The sequence below is a fragment of the Kogia breviceps genome, chromosome 1, assembly GCF_026419965.1.
Source record: "Kogia breviceps isolate mKogBre1 chromosome 1, mKogBre1 haplotype 1, whole genome shotgun sequence".
Classification (NCBI taxonomy): domain Eukaryota; kingdom Metazoa; phylum Chordata; class Mammalia; order Artiodactyla; family Physeteridae; genus Kogia; species Kogia breviceps.
Genome location: NC_081310.1, coordinates 100,444,170 through 100,461,021, shown reverse-complemented (window position 1 = coordinate 100,461,021; position 16,852 = coordinate 100,444,170). Strand labels below are relative to the sequence as shown.

Genomic DNA, 16,852 nt, shown 5'->3' with positions numbered 1-16,852 from the left:
ATTTCTGTGCAGGATTTAAGGAGCTGCTTCCCTCCTTTTTTCTGAGCCGAGGATGCTGGCCTCTTGGGGAGTTCCTTCTTATTTATTTATTTATTGGCTGCATTGGGTCTTCGCTGCTGCGTGGGGGCTTTTCTCTCCAGTTGTGGCGATTGGGGGCTAATCTTTGTTGCCGTGTGCCGGCTCCTCATTGCGGTGGCTTCTCTTGTTGCAGAGCATGGGCTCTCGGCACGTGGGCTTCAGTAGCTGTGGCACGTGGGCTCAGTAGTTGTGGCTCGCAGGCTCTAGAGCACAGGCTCAGTAGTTGTGGCGCATGGGCTTAGCTGCTCCATAGCATGTGGGATCTTCCTGGACCAGGGCTCGAACCTGTGTCCCCTGCATTGGCAGGCGGATTCCTAATCACTGCGCCAACCAGGGAATTCCCGGGAGTTTCGTATTCTGACAGAGCTTGTCACTTCCTGTCAAAGGGGAACAGCAGGTGCAAACTGGGCCCCTTACCTGGTGGCTGTTGGCCTGATTGATGAGTCATCCCCACAAAAGTGCTGGGGCCATGGGCCCTGGCTGCTCACGTGGACTTACTCTTTGAACCCCATCTAATGGAAACGAGGGCAGACAGAGAAAATGCTTCCTCATGGGTCCAGTTTATGGACCTTGGGCAACAGTATTGACCCACCAACTGGACCATCTCCAAGGGCCCCTCCAGCTCAAAAACCCCATGAATTCTAGCCCCCCTTGGTGCTTGCTTCCAAGGTCTCAGGTAGACTCCCCAGGGCCCAGGGCTGCATATCTGGGCCCCAGAATCATGGGGGGTCGGGAGCCAGTTGAAGAAGCAGAAAGGAAGTCAGCCCCCCTGGTCGTTCCTGTGATGACAGGCCCTTTGTAGCTCCATCCCCACGTTAGAGGTGTTTATTAGGCTGAGCCTCTGCCCCTTGAGGTAAGTGTGAGATCTGTCACTCTCCAGAGCCCTCATTTAAGCACAGAAGCCACACACCAGGCATTGAACAAACAGTTCTCTATTTTTACAGGCTGACTTGACCTAGTCCAAAGGCCGAGGCCTCCTGAGGATTTGACACTAATCCTGTTGGATATTTCTCATACCTCCCTCATGCCTCATCTGGTGTTGTTCCTTTCTGGACTGAATAGGTTCTGTTTCTTCCTCATTACAAGTTTCTGCCTGTGTGAAGTTTTAGAAAGCTTCAGGACACATTCCATTTTTGAGTGGCCGAAGCCACAGAAAGTTAATGTTTGGAACTGTAGGAGAGGAAGCGCTACAGGCAGAAACCTTGGTTTGATTAAAAAATAAAAATAAAAAATAAAAAACAGGATTGTTGAGAATCCACGCTGACTGGAATGAAAGAAGACAAGCAATTCCTTTTCCCTAAGGTGTCGGGAGGCTCTTGGTAGGGGTAAAGGCCTCTTAGCGCTGGAGAATCGCTTGGCGGTGTTGGACATGAGGTTCGTGCGCTGGATCTGGGTTAGGCAGGACGGGCAATTACAGTGAAGCATTTAAAGAGGAGGAGGAGAGTGGGACAAACAGTTGGGTCACAAGAGGGTTTGTAGCCTGTCCCCCATCCTCCCAACAGGCTGCACAGCCAGGTGGGGAGGGCACAGGCTGCTCAGGGTGTTAGCTGACAGACTTGCTAATTAAACACCTAAAGGCAACTGTGCTTTGCCAATAGTGATGGCTATGCCAACGTTATCAGCTGCAAACTGGCTGCCAGGAGCATCCTAATTAAAAATAAACAGTTCTGGGGGTGGCTGAGAGAGTGGGATGGGGATCCTGCCCAGGTTTCTCAGGACTTCTAGGATTGCTCCTAGGGGAAAGTCACACCCAGTTTGCCTTTGGGTCCTTTTCTCAAAGGAGCCTCTGTCTCATCACAAGGTGGTGTGATGTGTGCTTCTTGAACTCCTAGGTGCTGGGGTGACAAGCAAACAGGCAAAGCTTCTAGGAGCAGATTGTCTGGTGACTTCAACCCTGGCGAGGAAAGGTTGCCTGGGGGGATAATGATTTCTGCTGGGTCTCTAAATTGAGGGGACAGCTAAAGCCCAAAGCCTCTTCTAAAAGAGGTTAGAATTTCATCAGAAAGTGAGTCTGGTCACATGAGGATTTCTGGCACTGTGTGCATGGCAGGCTGGACACCCGCCTGCCAGAATTGAGCGAGTGGATCGTATTGGCTTCAGCGGAGAGGGAAAGTCCCAGCCTGGCCGGGGAGAAGGAGCTGCTCACTCCCCTGCGGCCTGCGGGCTGGAGCAGCACAGCTGCTGCAGCAGGACGGGACCTCTCACGCCTCAGGCCCCCTCTCCTTTAACTCTAAAGAAAGTGTGTGGTCCAGGGACTGAAGCCTGAAAGATGCCTAAGGAACGCAATGCTTTCCACGCCCTCTCGGCTGCTCTGTGCTGCTTCTATCACCGCAAGTCTTTCCTTGGAGTAAAGGTAGGTGTGAGATAAGGTACATCTAAAATTCTTTGGGGGGCCTTGAAAGCACTAGAAAAGTTTGCAGCCCGCTGGCTGTAAAAACAGAGGTGCTGGCTTTGACGTATGGATCTTCATAAGCTCCTAGTGGTGTGTCTCCTCTGGAAGCAGAATCAGGCCACACAGAAGGGAGCTCCTTGTCTGTGCTTTAGGATGAACCTCTGTTTTTCAAGAGACTTTCAGTTTCCTTGGGCTGAAATTTTATACCAAGGTAGCTCAATACTATTTTTCTTTTCTCTCCCTCCCTCCCTTCCTCCCTCCCTCCCTCCCTCCCTCCCTCCCCCTCTCTCTCTCTCTCTCTCTCTCTTCCCTTCTTTGTAATGAAGGCTGAGCCCCTCTCTCCACTTACCCTGCTGCTCCATTATGTCAGTAACATATATAAGTACAAAACCCACCAAATATCTCCTTTCAAATTGCAGTCACATTCCAAAACGTTTCAGTATTCAGAACTTTTTTTTTTTTTAATTTAAAGAAGGCTCCCATCCTTAACCTTTGTTACAAGACATCAATACCAAAGGTAATATGTCAATACACTATTTATTTTGATGAAAATATTCAAAGAACCTCATTTGACTAATTCAAGACGAAGCCTCTGTTCTGTTGCCCAACTGTGACAACAACTAAGAATTCCATTTAGTATAGGCTGTCACTGATCTGGGGGCTTGTCTGCCTTGGAAAAATCCTGTTGGCCCCAGCATGACTAAGGACCTCATTTATTCATGGGAAATAGGAATCAGAAAGCTCTCAAGGAATTCTTCCCACCCTGACAGCAGAGCTCCCTCTCCTAAGGGACTGACTTATTCGGTGCCATTGAAAAAGCTTCAACAGGAAAATTTCATAGGAAATCCTGTTATGGGGAGAAAGAGCCCATTGTAGAAAAATAGACAGTGAATGTGAAGAGGAGAGGCTTCTTCTAATTTTACTGCCCTTTCGGAGTTTTCAGAATAAGCTTTCTAACCATTCAGCCAAGTTCATTTTTGTCTCTTTGTCAAGGAATTTAGAGGAGAGTGAGTAATCATAGGTTAAAAGTGTTTCCTCCCTGATTTAAGAGCCCCTTTCTATCCTGGAGCCCAGTGGGGTGGCGTGAGGACCATGTGGTTTCTGGCCTAAATATGGATCGTTCTAGAGTGGGGCAGATGAAGTCATACCATTAACAGTATTTTAAAGCTGTCAGAGATAGACGGGGAGGTCCCGAAGGGAATCATGCACTGCAGGAACTGGCAGTAGATTTACACTCTAATAGAAGTCCTCCCATAAGCCAACTTCTGCTAATTCAGAAAAGTGCAATTCACCATTTGGTATCTGAGGAAACAGCCCATAAATATCTGGGTCTGAGTGATGAGATTCTGTTTGGAGACCGCTGCGCCTCTACAGTTATTTTCTCCAGGGCCTGCACAGAAAGGCCACAGTAATACATGAGGTTGGTCTAAACTAACCATCCTTTGGCCTCCCCACCACGGCCACTCTTGGTGGTTGACTGTCAGTGGAAACACCCTCCTTCCCACCTGGGCTTCCTATCCCACCCTAGTATGTTGCGTCTTCATAGCACAGAGAGAGGACCTGACCTGCTCACTCACCAGAACCTGAAGCCTTCCCACCCAGCTCAGGCTTTCCCTCTGACTCTTGGGATGTGTTTCCCTGTCTTGTTTTGCTTAGATAGTTACCTGGGAAAGAAAACGTACCTGTGCTCAAATCCCTCATCGTGCCAGTGTTGCCCCAGTGATAATGCTGCATCACTTTATTGACTCCCACTTTAATAAGGGGTTTCAGGTCTCGCTGCTCATAATTAGTTTCCGTTGCAATTAGAGTTTCAAAATTAAATTTGGATTGATTGCCTAATAGCAAAGCGGAAATAAAGCTCCGATTCTTGACCATGGATGCTACTTCCCTTGGCATGAATTTCTCATACCAAAAATAACACTGTGGTAGCCATGGTAACTTTCCATTTGGTCTAATCCATATCATCTCTGGAGAAAGTACAATGTTATTAATAGTGTTTGTTGTATGGGAAGAAAACTAAAAATATAAAAGCTCCTTCATTACATAGGGGACCAATCACACAGGCGCTTTCAAGGAATAAGATCTCATTTGCAGAGATTCTGCAGAATTTAGTATGTCTTTAAGGGCCTTGTGTGGAATACAAAGGCCCTGGAAAAGAATTAATTGGGAGGCAAAGAATGGAGAGGAGGTCAAGGATATGCAGTCATTGTTGGTCCTCATGAGTTGAGGCCATGTCAATGGTCATGACTTTAACATCCCAGAAGGGTTCACACAAGGCACTCGTTTCACAAAAGACCTCTGGATCTCGAGTAAAAAAAGGAAACAAGTTTTGCTTACACCCAGTGGAAAAGAGCCTGTCATGAAGACATTCCAGATCCATGACATTAGTGGAGCACATTCAAGTTTGAAAATCCCTGAATGGTGAATGTCGTAGCCTTTCCATGTGTAAGAACTTCGTTAGGTGGGGGAGTGATTTAATGACAGCTGAGGCAGGTTCCTGCCTTTGAAGGACTTCCCACAAGACCATTAGTCCATAGTGTCATTTCGTGACATTTGCAAAAGCCTTTCCAATGTCTGAGATTCCTTCACAAGTTGTCTCCCTGGGGTCTCAAGACAAGCTGAATCAGGCAGGACAGTAGTTTACCCCTTTCCACAGAGGAGAAGCCGAGGCTCAGAGAAGCTCCCTGCTCCAGAATCATTTAGGGGGGAACCAGGAGTAGAAATCAGATCTTGTGGCCTCAAGCCAAGTGTCCTTTCTCCGATACCATAGTAAGACCAGTGAACATTGACAAGATGATTTTGTCCCTACTAATACTTCAGTTAACTATTCAGTTGGGAAAGCATAGTGCGAACCTCAGCTTTCAGGAAAGACTTCAGGGAGGACGCAGAACTGGTTTTCATAGACTAGGTTGCCTTCCTGCAGCAGTGGCAGGACCACCTTCTGGTTCCTAGAGAACTGCAGAAGGAATTTAGGAGAAGCACAATAGATCCCATTTCTGGAACTGGCCATGGGGACAAACTCCCACTTCTCTGGCCCCTCGAGTCCCTGATTCTCCTTGTGTGTGGGCAGGGGAAATGGAGCTGAAACTTGCTGCCTTATCAGTGGCTACTCCTGCTGAGGGTGGGTGTGATTGTGTCAGGAAACTTCAGGGGAATCAAAGAGACTGGAGTTACCGTGCAAGTGCAGAATAGCCACCTTTCTGAAAGAACACCAACAAGGAGGTTGGAGTAGGGAGTTGGTGGTGAAATGAATCAGTAAGTCTTGGCTAACCAGTCACTAAGTCCAGCGGCACTGGTCTTGTCAACGAGAAGCCGTTGTTAGAAGGCAGTGGATTTTAAGTATATACATTCTCGTACAGAGGTGTGACTGTCTTTGCAGCCACAAAGTGCCCTATAGTGGGAAGAGCTTATATCTTGTGGTTGCTATTGTTGTGTTTTGTTTTGCTTTCAATCATTTCCCTCGCCCCTGGAGAAAGGATTTGGAGCCTCTCTGAATGCACATTATAGCCTGAGGTGTCTCATCTGCACATCCCTGGAGGGTTGGGTCCTCAGAACTTGTTTTCATTGGAAACGACCTTTCTGTGTTGGAGTGTCATGTAATAGAGTGAAAGTCCTGCTCATTTTCCCTGTGGCCCATCCCTTGGTCTGTCTGCTGTTGTGACAGCTTGGTTACTGGTGATACACCCTGGTGTTGACAGTGGCTTAAGTTGCCTTTGTCATGGCGCTGATGCATCGCCAGCACAAGCTGCGCAAGGTGGAAAAAGCCACTGGGGAAATGTCTTTCGAAGTGACTCAGCCCCTGCTTGTGGCAGTTAGTAGTTGCTCACTTATTTCTCCTGCTCCCCCCCCCCAAAAAAAAATAGGCCTAACACAGCTTTTTTTTTTTTTTAAACATCGTTATTGGAGTATAACTGTTTTACAATAGTGTGTTAGTTTTTCCTTTACAACAAAGTGAATCAGTTATACATATACATATGTTCCCATATCTCTTCCCTCTTGCATCACCCTCTCTCCCACCCTCCCTGTCCCACCCCTCTAGGTGGTCACAAAGCACAGAGGTGATCTCCCTGTGCTGTGCGGCAGCTTCCCACTAGCTATCTAATTTACATTTGATAGTGTGAATATGTCCATGCCACTCTCTCACTTCGTCACAGCTTACCCTTCCCCCTCCCCATATCCTCAAGTCCATGCTCTAGTAAGTCTGTGTTTTATTCCCATCCTACCACTGATCTCTTCATGACATTTTTTATCCCTTAGAGTCCATATATATGTGTTAGCATATGGTATTTGTTTTTCTCCTCCTGACTTACTTCACTCTGTATGACAGACTCCAGGTCCATCCACCTCATTATAAATAACTCAGTTTCATTTCTTTTTATGGCTGAGTAATATTCCATTGTATATATGTGCCACATCTTCTTTATCCATTCATCTGTTGATGGACACTTAGGTTGCTTCCATGTCCTGGCTATTGTAAATAGAGCTGCAATGAACATTTTGGTACATGAGTCTTTCTGAATTATGGTTTTCTCAGGGTATATGCCCAGTAGTGGGATTGCTGGGTCGTACGGTAGTTCTATTTGTAGTTTTTTAAGGAACCTCCAAACTGTTCTCCATAGTGGCTGTATCAATTTACATTCCCACCAGCAGTACAAGAGGGTTCCCTTTTCTCCACACCCTCTCCAGCATTTATTGTTTCTAGAGTTTTTGATGATGGCCAATCTGACCGGTGTGAGCTGATATCTCATTGTACTTTTGATTTGCATTTCTCTAATGATTAATGATGTTGAGCATTCTTTCATGTGTTTGTTAGCAATCTGTATATCTTCTTTGGAGAAATGTCTATTTAGTTCTTCTGCCCATTTTTGGATTGGGTTGTTTGTTTTTTTGTTATTGGGCTGCATGGGTTGCTTATAAATTTTGGATATTAATCCTTTGTCAGTTGCTTCATTTGCAAATATTTTCTCCCATTCTGAGGGTTGTCTTTTGGTCTTGTTTATGGTATCCTTTGCTGTGCAAAAGCTTTTAAGTTTCATTAGGTCCTATTTGTTTATTTTTGTTTTTATTTCCATTTCTCTAGGAGATGGGTCAAGAAGGATCTTGCTGTGATTGATGTCATAGAGTGTTCTGCCTATGTTTTCCTCTAAGAGTTTGATAGTGTCTGGCCTTACATTTAGGTCTTTAACCCATTTTGAGTTTATTTTTGTGTGTGGTGTTAGGGATTGTTCTAATTTCATACTTTCACATGTAGCTGTCCAGTTTTCCCAGCACCACTTATTGAAGAGGCTGTCTTTTCTCCACTGTATATCCTTCCCTCCTTTATCAAAGATAAGGTGACCATATGTGTGTGGGTTTATCTCTGGGCTCTCTATCCTGTTCCATTGATCTATATTTCTGTTTTTGTGCCAGTACCATACTGTCTTGATTACTGTAGCCTTGTAGTAGAGTCTGAAGTCAGGGAGCCTAATTCCTCCAGCTCCATTTTTCGTTCTCAAGATTGCTTTGGCTATTCGGGGTCTTTTGTGTTTCCATACAAATTGTGAAATTTTTTGTTCTAGTTCTGTAAAAAATGCCAGTGGTAATTTGATAGGGATTGCATTGAATCGGTAGATTGCTTTGGGTAGTATAGTCATTTTCACAATGTTGATTCTTCCAATCCAAGAACATGGTATATATCTCCACCTATTTGTATCATCTTTTTTTTTTCTTTTTGCGGTATGCGGGCCTCTCACTGCTGTGGCCTCTCCCATTGCGGAGCACAGGCTCCGGACTTGCAGGCTCAGCGGCCATGGCTCAGGGGCCCAGCCGCTCCGCAGCACGTGGGATCCTCCCGGACAGGGGCATGAACCCGTGTCCCCTGCATTGGCAGGTGGACTCTCAACCACTGTGCCACCAGGGAAGCCCTATTTGTATCATCTTTAATTTCTTTCATCAGTGTCTTATAGTTTTCTGCATACAGGTCTTTTGTCTCCTTAGGTAGGTTTATTCCTAGATATTTTATTCTTTTTGTTGCAATGGTAAATGGGAGTGTTTTCTTAATTTTACTCTCAGATTTTTCATCATTAGTGTATAAGAATGCCAGAGATTTCTGTGCATTAATTTTGTATCCTGCAACTTTACCAAATTCATTGATTAGCTCTAGTAGTTTTCTGGTAGCATCCTTAGGATTCTCTATGTATAGTATCATGTCATCTGCAAACAGTGGCAGCTTTACTTCTTCTTTTCCTATTTGGATTCCTTTTATTTCTTTTTCTTCTCTGATCGCTGTGGCTAGAACTTCCAAAACTATGTTGAATAAGAGTGGTGAGAGTGGGCAACCTTGTCTTGTTGCTGATCTTAGTGGAAATGGTTTCAGTTTTTCACCATTGAGAACGATGCTAGCTGTGGGTTTGTCATATATGGCCTTTATTATGTTGAGGACAGTTCCCTGTATGCCTACTTTCTGCAGGGTTTTTATCATAAATGAGTGTTGAATTTTGTCAAAAGCTTTCTCTGCATCTATTGAGATGATCATATGGTTTTTCTCCTTCAGTTTGTTGATATGGTGTATCACGTTGATTGATTTGCGTATATTGAAGAATCCTTGCATTCCTGGAATGAACCCCACTTGATCGTGCTGTATGATCCTTTTAATGTGCTGTTGGATTCTGTTTGCTAATATTTTGTTGAGGATTTTTGCATCTATGTTCATCAGTGATATTGGCCTGTAGTTTTCTTTCTTTGTGACGTCTTTGTCTGGTTTTGGTATCAGGGTGATGTTGGCCTCGTAGAATGAGTTTGGGAGTGTTCCTCCCTCTGCTATCTTTTGGAAGAGTTTGAGAAGGATAGGTGTTAGCTCTTCTCTAAATGTTTGATAGGATTCGCCTGTGAAGCCATCTGGTCCTGGGCTTTTGTTTGTTGGAAGAATTTTAATCACAGTTTCAATTTCAGTGCTTGTGATTGGTCTGTTCATATTTTCTATTTCTTCCTGGTTCAGTCTCGGCAGCTTGTGCATTTCTAAGAATTTGTCCATTTCTTCCAGGTTGTCCATTTTATTGGCCTACAGTTGCTTGTAGTAATCTCTAATAATCTTTTGTATTTCTGCAGTGTCAGTTGTTACATCTCCTTTTTCATTTCTAATTGTATTGATTTGAGTCTTCTCCGTTTTATTCTTGATGAGTCTGGCTAATGGTTTATCAATTTTATTTATCTTCTCAAAGAACCAGCTTTTACTTTTATTGATCTTTGCTATTGTTTCCTTCACTTCTTTTTCATTTATTTCTGATCTGATATTTATGATTTCTTTCCTTCTGCTAAATTTGGGGGTTTTTTGTTCTTCTTTCTCTAATTGCTTTAAGTGCAAAGTTAGGTTGTTTTTCCTGTTTCTTAAGGTATGATTGTATTGCTATAAACTTGCCTCTTAGAACTGCTTTTGCTGTATCCCATACGTTTTGGGTCGTCGTGTCTCCATTGTCATTTGTTTCTAAGTATTTTTTGATTTCCTCTTTGATTTCTTCAGTGATCACTTCGTTATTAAGTAGTGTATTGTTTAGCCTCCATGTGTTTGTATTTTTTACAGATCTTTTCCTGTAATTGATATCTAGTCTCATAGCGTTGTGGTCGGAAAAGATACTTGATACGATTTCAGTTTTCTTAAATTTGCCAAGGCTAGATTTGTGACCCAAGATATGATCTATCCTGGAGAATGTTCCATGAGCACTTGAGAAAAATGTGTATTCTGTTGTTTTTGGATGGAATGTCCTATAAATATCAATTAAGTCCATCTTGTGTAATGTATCATTTAAAGCTTGTGTTTCCTTATTTATGTTCATTTTGGATGATCTGTCCATTGGTGAAAGTGGGGTGTTAAAGTCCCCTACTATAATTGTGTTACTGTCGATTTCCCCTTTTAAGGATGTTAGTATTTGCCTTATGTATTGAGGTGCTCCTATGTTGGGTGCATAAATATTTACAATTGTTATATTTTCTTCATGGATCGATCCCTTGATCATTATGTAGTGTCCTTCCTTGTCTCTTGTAATAGTCTTTATTTTAAAGTCTATTTTGTCTGATATGAGAATTGCGACTCCAGCTTTCTTCTGATTTCCATTTGCATGGAATATCTTTTTCCATCCCCTCACTTTCAGTCTGTATGTGTCCCTAGGTCTGAAGTGGGTCTTTTGTAGACAGCATATATATGGGTCTTGTTTTTGTATCCATTCAGCCAGTCTGTGTCTTTTGGTGGGAGCATTTAATCCATTTACATTAAAGGTAATTATCGATATGTATGTTCCTATTCCCATTTTCTTAATTGTTTGCATTTGTTCTTGTAGGTCTTTTCCTTCTCTTGTGTTTCTTGCCTAGAGAAGTTCCTTTAGCATTTGTTGTAAAGCTGGTTTGGTGGTGCTGAACTCTCTCAGCTTTTGCTTGTCTGTAAAGGTTTTAATTTCTCCATCAAATCTGAATGAGATCCTTGCTGGGTAGAGTAATCTTGGTTGTAGGTTTTTTTCCTTCATCGCTTTAAATATGTCCTGCCACTCCCTTCTGGCTTGTAGAGTTTCTGCTGAAAGATCAGATGTTAACCTTATGAGGATTCCCTTGTGTGTTATTTGTTGTTTTTCCCTTGCTGCTTTTAATATGTTTTCTTTGTATTTAATTTTTGACAGTTTGATTATTATGTGCCTTGGCATGTTTCTCTTTGGGTTTATCCTGTATGGGACTCTCTGTGCTTCCTGGACTTGACTGACTATTTCCTTTCCTATATTAGGGAAGTTTTCAACTATAATCTCTTCAAATATTTTCTCAGTCCCTTTCTTTTTCTCTTCTTCTTCTGGGACCCCTATAATTCGAATGTTGGTGCGTTTAATGTTGTCCCAGAGATCTCTGAGACTGTCCTCAGTTCTTTTCATTCTTTTTTCTTTCTTCTGCTCTGCAGTAGTTATTTCCACTATTTTATCTTCCAGGTCACTTATCCGTCCTTCTGCCTCAGTTATTCTGCTATTGATCCCATCTAGAGTATTTTTCATTTCATTTATTGTGTTGCTCATTGTTGCTTGCTTCCTCTTTATTTCTTCTAGGTCCTTGTTAACTGTTTCTTGCAATTTGTCTATTCTATTTCCAAGATTTTGAATCATCTTTACTATCATTATTCTGAATTCTTTTTCAGGTAGACTGCCTATTTCCTCTTCATCTGTTAGGTCTGGTGTGTTTTTATCTTGCTCCTTCATCTGTTGTGTGTTTTTCTGTCTTCTCATTTCGCTTATCTTACCGTGTTTGGGGTCTCCTTTTTGCACGCTGCAGGTTCGTAGTTCCCGTTGTTTTTGGTGGCTGTCCCCAGTCGCTAAGGTTGGTTCAGTGGGTTGAGTAGGTTCCCTGGTTGGGGGGACTAGTGCCTCTGTTCTGGTGGATGAGGCTGGATCTTGTCTTTCTGGTGGGCAGGTCCACGTCTGGTGGTGTGTTTGGGGATGTTGGTAACCTTATTATGATTTTAGGCAGCCTCTCTGCTAATGGATGGGGCTGTAGAGCTGTCTTGCTCTTTTTTGGGGATAGGGTGTCCAGCACTGTTCGTTGCTGGTCCTTGAGTGAAGCTGGGTCTTGGTGTTGAGATGGAGATCTCTGGGAGATTTTCGCCGTCTGATATTACGTGGAGCTGGGAGGTCTCTTGTGGACTAGTGTCTTGAGGTTGGTTCTCCCACCTCAGAGACACCGCCCTGGTGCCTGGCTGGGGCGCCAAGAGCCTTTAATCCACACGGCTCAAAATAAAAGTGAGAAAAAATAGAAAGGAAAGAAAAGGAAGGAAGGAAGGAGGGAGGGAGGGAAGGAAGGAAGAAAGGAAGGAAGGAAGAAAGCAAGAAAGGAAGGAAGGAAGGTGGAGAGGAAGAAAGGGAGGAAGGAAGAGAGGAAGGGAGGAAAGAAGGGGGGAAGAAAGGAAGAAAGGAGGGAAGCAGGGAAGAAAGGAAGAAAGAAAGGGAGAAGACAGAGTAGGATAAAGTATAGTTATTAAAATAAAAAATAATTATTAAGAAGAAAAATTTCCTTTAAAAAAAAAACCAGAAAAATGGGTCGGTCTAACCCTAGGACAAATGGTGAAAGCAAAGCTATACAGACAAAATCTCACACAGCAGCACACACATACACACTCACAAAAAGAAAAAAAAGGGGAAAATAATAGTATATCTTGCTCCCAAAGTCCACCTCCTCAACTTGGGATGATTCGTTGTCTATTCAGGTTTTCAACAGATGCAGGACACTTCAAGTTGACTGTGGAGCTTTAATCCGCCGCTTCTGAGGCTGCTGGGAGAGACCACCCCCTCTCCTCTCTGTTCGCACAGCTCCTGGGGTTCAGCTTTGGACTTGGTCCCGCCTCTGCGTGTAGGTCGTCCGAGGGCGTCTGCCCTTCGCTCAGACAGGACGATGTTAAAGGAGCAGCTGATTCGTGGTCTCTGGCTCACTCAGGCGGGGGGGGGCACGGATGCGGGGCGAGTCCGCGGCGGCAGAGGCCGGCGTGACACTGCACAGGCCCAAGGCGCGCCGCGCGTTTTCCCAGGGAAGCTGTCCCTGGATCCCGGGACCCGGGTTGGCTGGCTACACGGGCTCCCGGGAGGGCCGGTGTGGAGAGTGGTGGTGGCAGCAGCAACCTTAGCGTCCCACACCCATCTCTACTGTCTGTGCCGACAGCCGCGGCTCGCGCCTGTTTCTGGAGCTCCTTTACGCGGTGCTCTTAATCCCCTCTCCTCGCGCCCAAGGAAGCAAAGAGGCAAGAAAAAGTCTCTTGTCTCTTCGGCAGCTCCGCGCCCGTTTCTGGAGCTCCTTTAAGCGGCGCGCTTAATCCCCTCTCCTCGCGCCCAGGAAGCAAAGAGGGAAGAAAAGGTCTCTTGCCCCTTCGGCAGCTCCAGACTTCAACCGGATTCCCTCCCGGCCAGCCGTGCGCACTAACACCTTCAGGCTGTGTTCATGCCGCCAACCCCAGTCCTCTCCCTGGGATCCGACCGAAGCCCGAGCCTCAGCTCCCGGCCCCCTCCCGCTCCGGCGGGTGAGCAGACAAGCCTCTCGGGCTGGTGAGTGCTGCTCGGCACCGATCCTCTGCGGGAATCTCTCCGCTTTGCCCTCTGCACCCTGTGGCTGCGCTCTCCTCCGCGGCTATGAAGCTTCCCCCTCCGCCACCCGCAGTCTCTGCCCGCGAAGGGGCTTCTAGTGTGTGGGAACCTTTCCTCCTTCACTTCCTCCCTCCCACTGGTGCAGGTCCCGTCCCTATTCTTCTGTCTCTGTTTATTCTTTTTTCTTTTGCCCTACCCAGGTACGTGGGGGAGTTTCTTGCCTTTGGGGAGGTCTGAGGTCTTCTGCCAGCGTTCAGTGGGTGTTCTATAGGAGAAGTTCCACGTGTAGATGTATTTCTGATGTCTCTGTGAGGAGGAAGGAGATCTCCGCGTCTTACTCTTCCACCATCTCTCTTACTCTTCCGCCGTCTCTCTAGCACAGCTTTTTAAAAGAAACCTAAATGCATTCCATTGGCATCTGGGGGCCACAGGGATCTGGTTTCAGCATCAGAGGAAGGACATGACTGACAGGGGCTGGATCCCCTTCACCACAGACCCCGGAGCTTGGATCCTAGCCGAGACCTTGTTTTTGTTGGAGAGATGTGGGTGGGAAGCAGAAACGAGACTGGGATCCTGGGAAAATGCTGTTAGCGGGTCAGCACCTCCGGGACCACAGAGAGATGGAGCTGTGCCAAACACTGGAAAGGACGCTGGGGAGTCGTCGGGGTGAGTGCGCCACAACGGTTGTCACGCACCCACGTGTGAGAGGGCCACAGTACGTGGAGGACCCTGACCTCTGTCACTGGGTTTAAAGATGCCTTTCAGAGACAGACGACCCCAGGGCAGCAGAGGAGACTCAGGCTGTCCCGGTGGGGGAGAAGAGAGGAGTGCCTCCTGGGGTTGGACATCACTGCAGCATCTCTGTCCTCATCTGGATTTTCAGTGCATGTCCATAGCCCCGGGAGCTACTATTGGAATCTGGCTCTGGCCACGAGAATGTCATGGCCTATTTTTCTATCTTATGAAAGAGCTATGATCAGTCTTTTAGTTTGTATGGAGAACTCTCCCCAGTGTCCACTCTAATACGTGTGTGCTTTTATTATTTAAAAAAAATTTTTTTTTTTTTTTTTTGCGGTACCTTGGCCTCTCACTGCTGTGGCCTCTCCCGTTGCGGAGCACAGGCTCCGGACGTGCAGGCTCAGCGGCCATGGCTCACGGGCCCAGCCGCTCCACGGCATGTGGGATCTTCCTGGACTGGGGCACGAACCCGTGTCCCCTGCATTGCCAGGCGGGCTCTCAACCACTACGCCACCAGGGAAGCCCTACGTGTGTGCCTTTACAAAATCAGGTATACAGAGAGAACCAACAAGCTAGAATCCTAGATTCTTTAATTGTAGTAAGATGGGATTTGAGGGACCAACGAGCCCATCTCCCACTCAGAATTCATCTACTCATTCCCCGCTCCCACCCCCACCCCCATGCCCAGCATGTGTATCAAGGGCCTATGGGTGCTGGGGAGACAGAGGGAAAGTTTTTGTCCTAAAGGAGCAATTCCATATCCGGCTGGGGAGATGGGCTCGCAGGCAGCTCTCTCCGAGGTACCACGTGGTGGTGCAAAGGCAAGAAGAATACACAGCACAATGCGAGGTGTTAGGCAGAGGTATTAACCCAGCTCTGGGTCAGGGAACTTCCCCGAGCAGGTAACACTGGGCAGCTCCTAAAGGAGCCGTAGGTAGAAGAGGCCCTGGGGAGAAAAAGGGAGTCACACATGGGACTTCAGGCTGCAGCTGAGGGGCAGGAGGAGATGAGGTCAGAGAGGCGGTCGGCGCACAGATGGTGCAGCGCAGCGGGGAGCCAGCTCACAGCTTGGATGGGAGTGGGGGAGGGGTTGGGGTCGGCCCCTTGTGTGCGGGATGCGCTTGAGGATCGTCACCAGCGTCTCCCCTAATTCACGCCAACATCCTTGAAGCCTCCCATCCGCTCTGCTTGTCCTTGCTCAGCTCACTCATATTTTCCTCTCTCCATCTTCTCTTTAAGCCTGTTTTTAACACTCATCATAAGATCCTGTTTCTTACTCCACAGCAACAGTTCAGACCATCAGGCCCGATACTTTTCCATCCCCACCCCTGCCCCCACAAGCTACAGCTCTACCTGTGTCCGTATCCATGACCCTCTCTTCCTTCCTGCAGCCTCTGAGGATGAAATGTCCCTCTCCCTGACCGAGGCCAGCCCTGCTACCTGTGCCCATGACCACCCTCCTCCCCAAGACTCCTCAGGCACCTTCAGGTTGTCCCTCTCTACCAGCACTTTCCTCTTGGCTTAGACATGCTTTAGTCTTCCCCATTCTAAAAATAATCGTCATATCCATATCTTCCTTCCTGGTCCCTGGCTTCCTCCATCCCCAAAGCTGGTTAACACAGTCTCTGCTTCCTCACTTCCCATTGGCCACTCAGTCCCCTTGACTTGATCAGTGACCTATCCTCGCAACATCCTGTGGCTGCCATCCAATTCTGATGCTATTAGAACTCTCTGCTGCACTTGGCCGTCCTTTCCTGGAAGTCTCCTCTCAACCTCTAGGACACTGAACTCTACTCGTTTCTCCTAGATCCTTCCCGACCCATCCTGCTTTGTTGTTATAGACTGAATGTTTGTGTCCCCGCAGAATTCATGTTGAAATCCTAACCTCGAATGTGATGATGTTAGCAGGTAGGCCCTTTGGGAGGTGATTAGGTCATGAGAGTGGAGCCCTGGTGAATGGAATTAGTGCCCTTATAAAGGGCATCCCAAAGAGCTCTCTTATCCCTTCCACCATGTGAGGACATGGCAAGAACATGGCCATCTATAAACTAGAAGGCAAGCTGTCAATAGACACCGAATCTGCCAGTGCCTTGATCTTAGACTTCCCAGCCTCCAGAAACTGTGAGAAATAAATGTTTGTTGTTTAAGCCACCCAGTCTATCATATTTTTCTTATAGGAGCTTAAATGGACTAAGACACCTGTCTTCAGCTTCTCTTTCTAGCCTGCCTCTTAAAAAAGCCAGTGTCTTCTAGCCCTCTTCTCATGTTCTCTCTATAACCCATCTCTTAGGTGGCATTTGAGACAGCATACCCCCTCTACACTGAGGATTCTCAGGCCCTTCTCTATAGCACCTGGATCCCATGGCCTGGTGAGCCACTCCATCCAGATGGCCCACAAGTACCTCAGGCTCTACATCTTCTTCCATAAACTTGCTCCCCGCTCATGCTTCTGTACTGGAAGTTGATGGCTCAGTCATCTTCCAGGAGCTCCCATATCTTTTCCCCCTATTCATCTTCCATGTGTAATCAATTATAAGTCTTCATGATTTTACTCCTAAACTCTTCTCTC

At 46.2% G+C, this 16,852-nt stretch overlaps 1 protein-coding gene across 3 annotated transcripts in view; it reads left to right on the top strand.

The window, feature by feature from the left end:
• The window catches only part of BCAR3 (BCAR3 adaptor protein, NSP family member), a 236,700-nt gene that overhangs the window by 175,217 nt on the left and 44,631 nt on the right, over positions 1–16,852 (top strand). Inside the window, exon 1 of one of the 3 annotated variants that reach the window (XM_059069899.2) lies at positions 1,875–2,431. The exons of the other annotated variants lie outside the window; for them this stretch is intronic. Coding sequence (XP_058925882.1) covers positions 2,348–2,431 — 84 coding nt within the window. The 5' untranslated portion in view covers positions 1,875–2,347. Of the gene's footprint in view, positions 1–1,874; positions 2,432–16,852 lie in introns of those variants that run through there. 3 annotated transcript variants of the gene reach the window in all.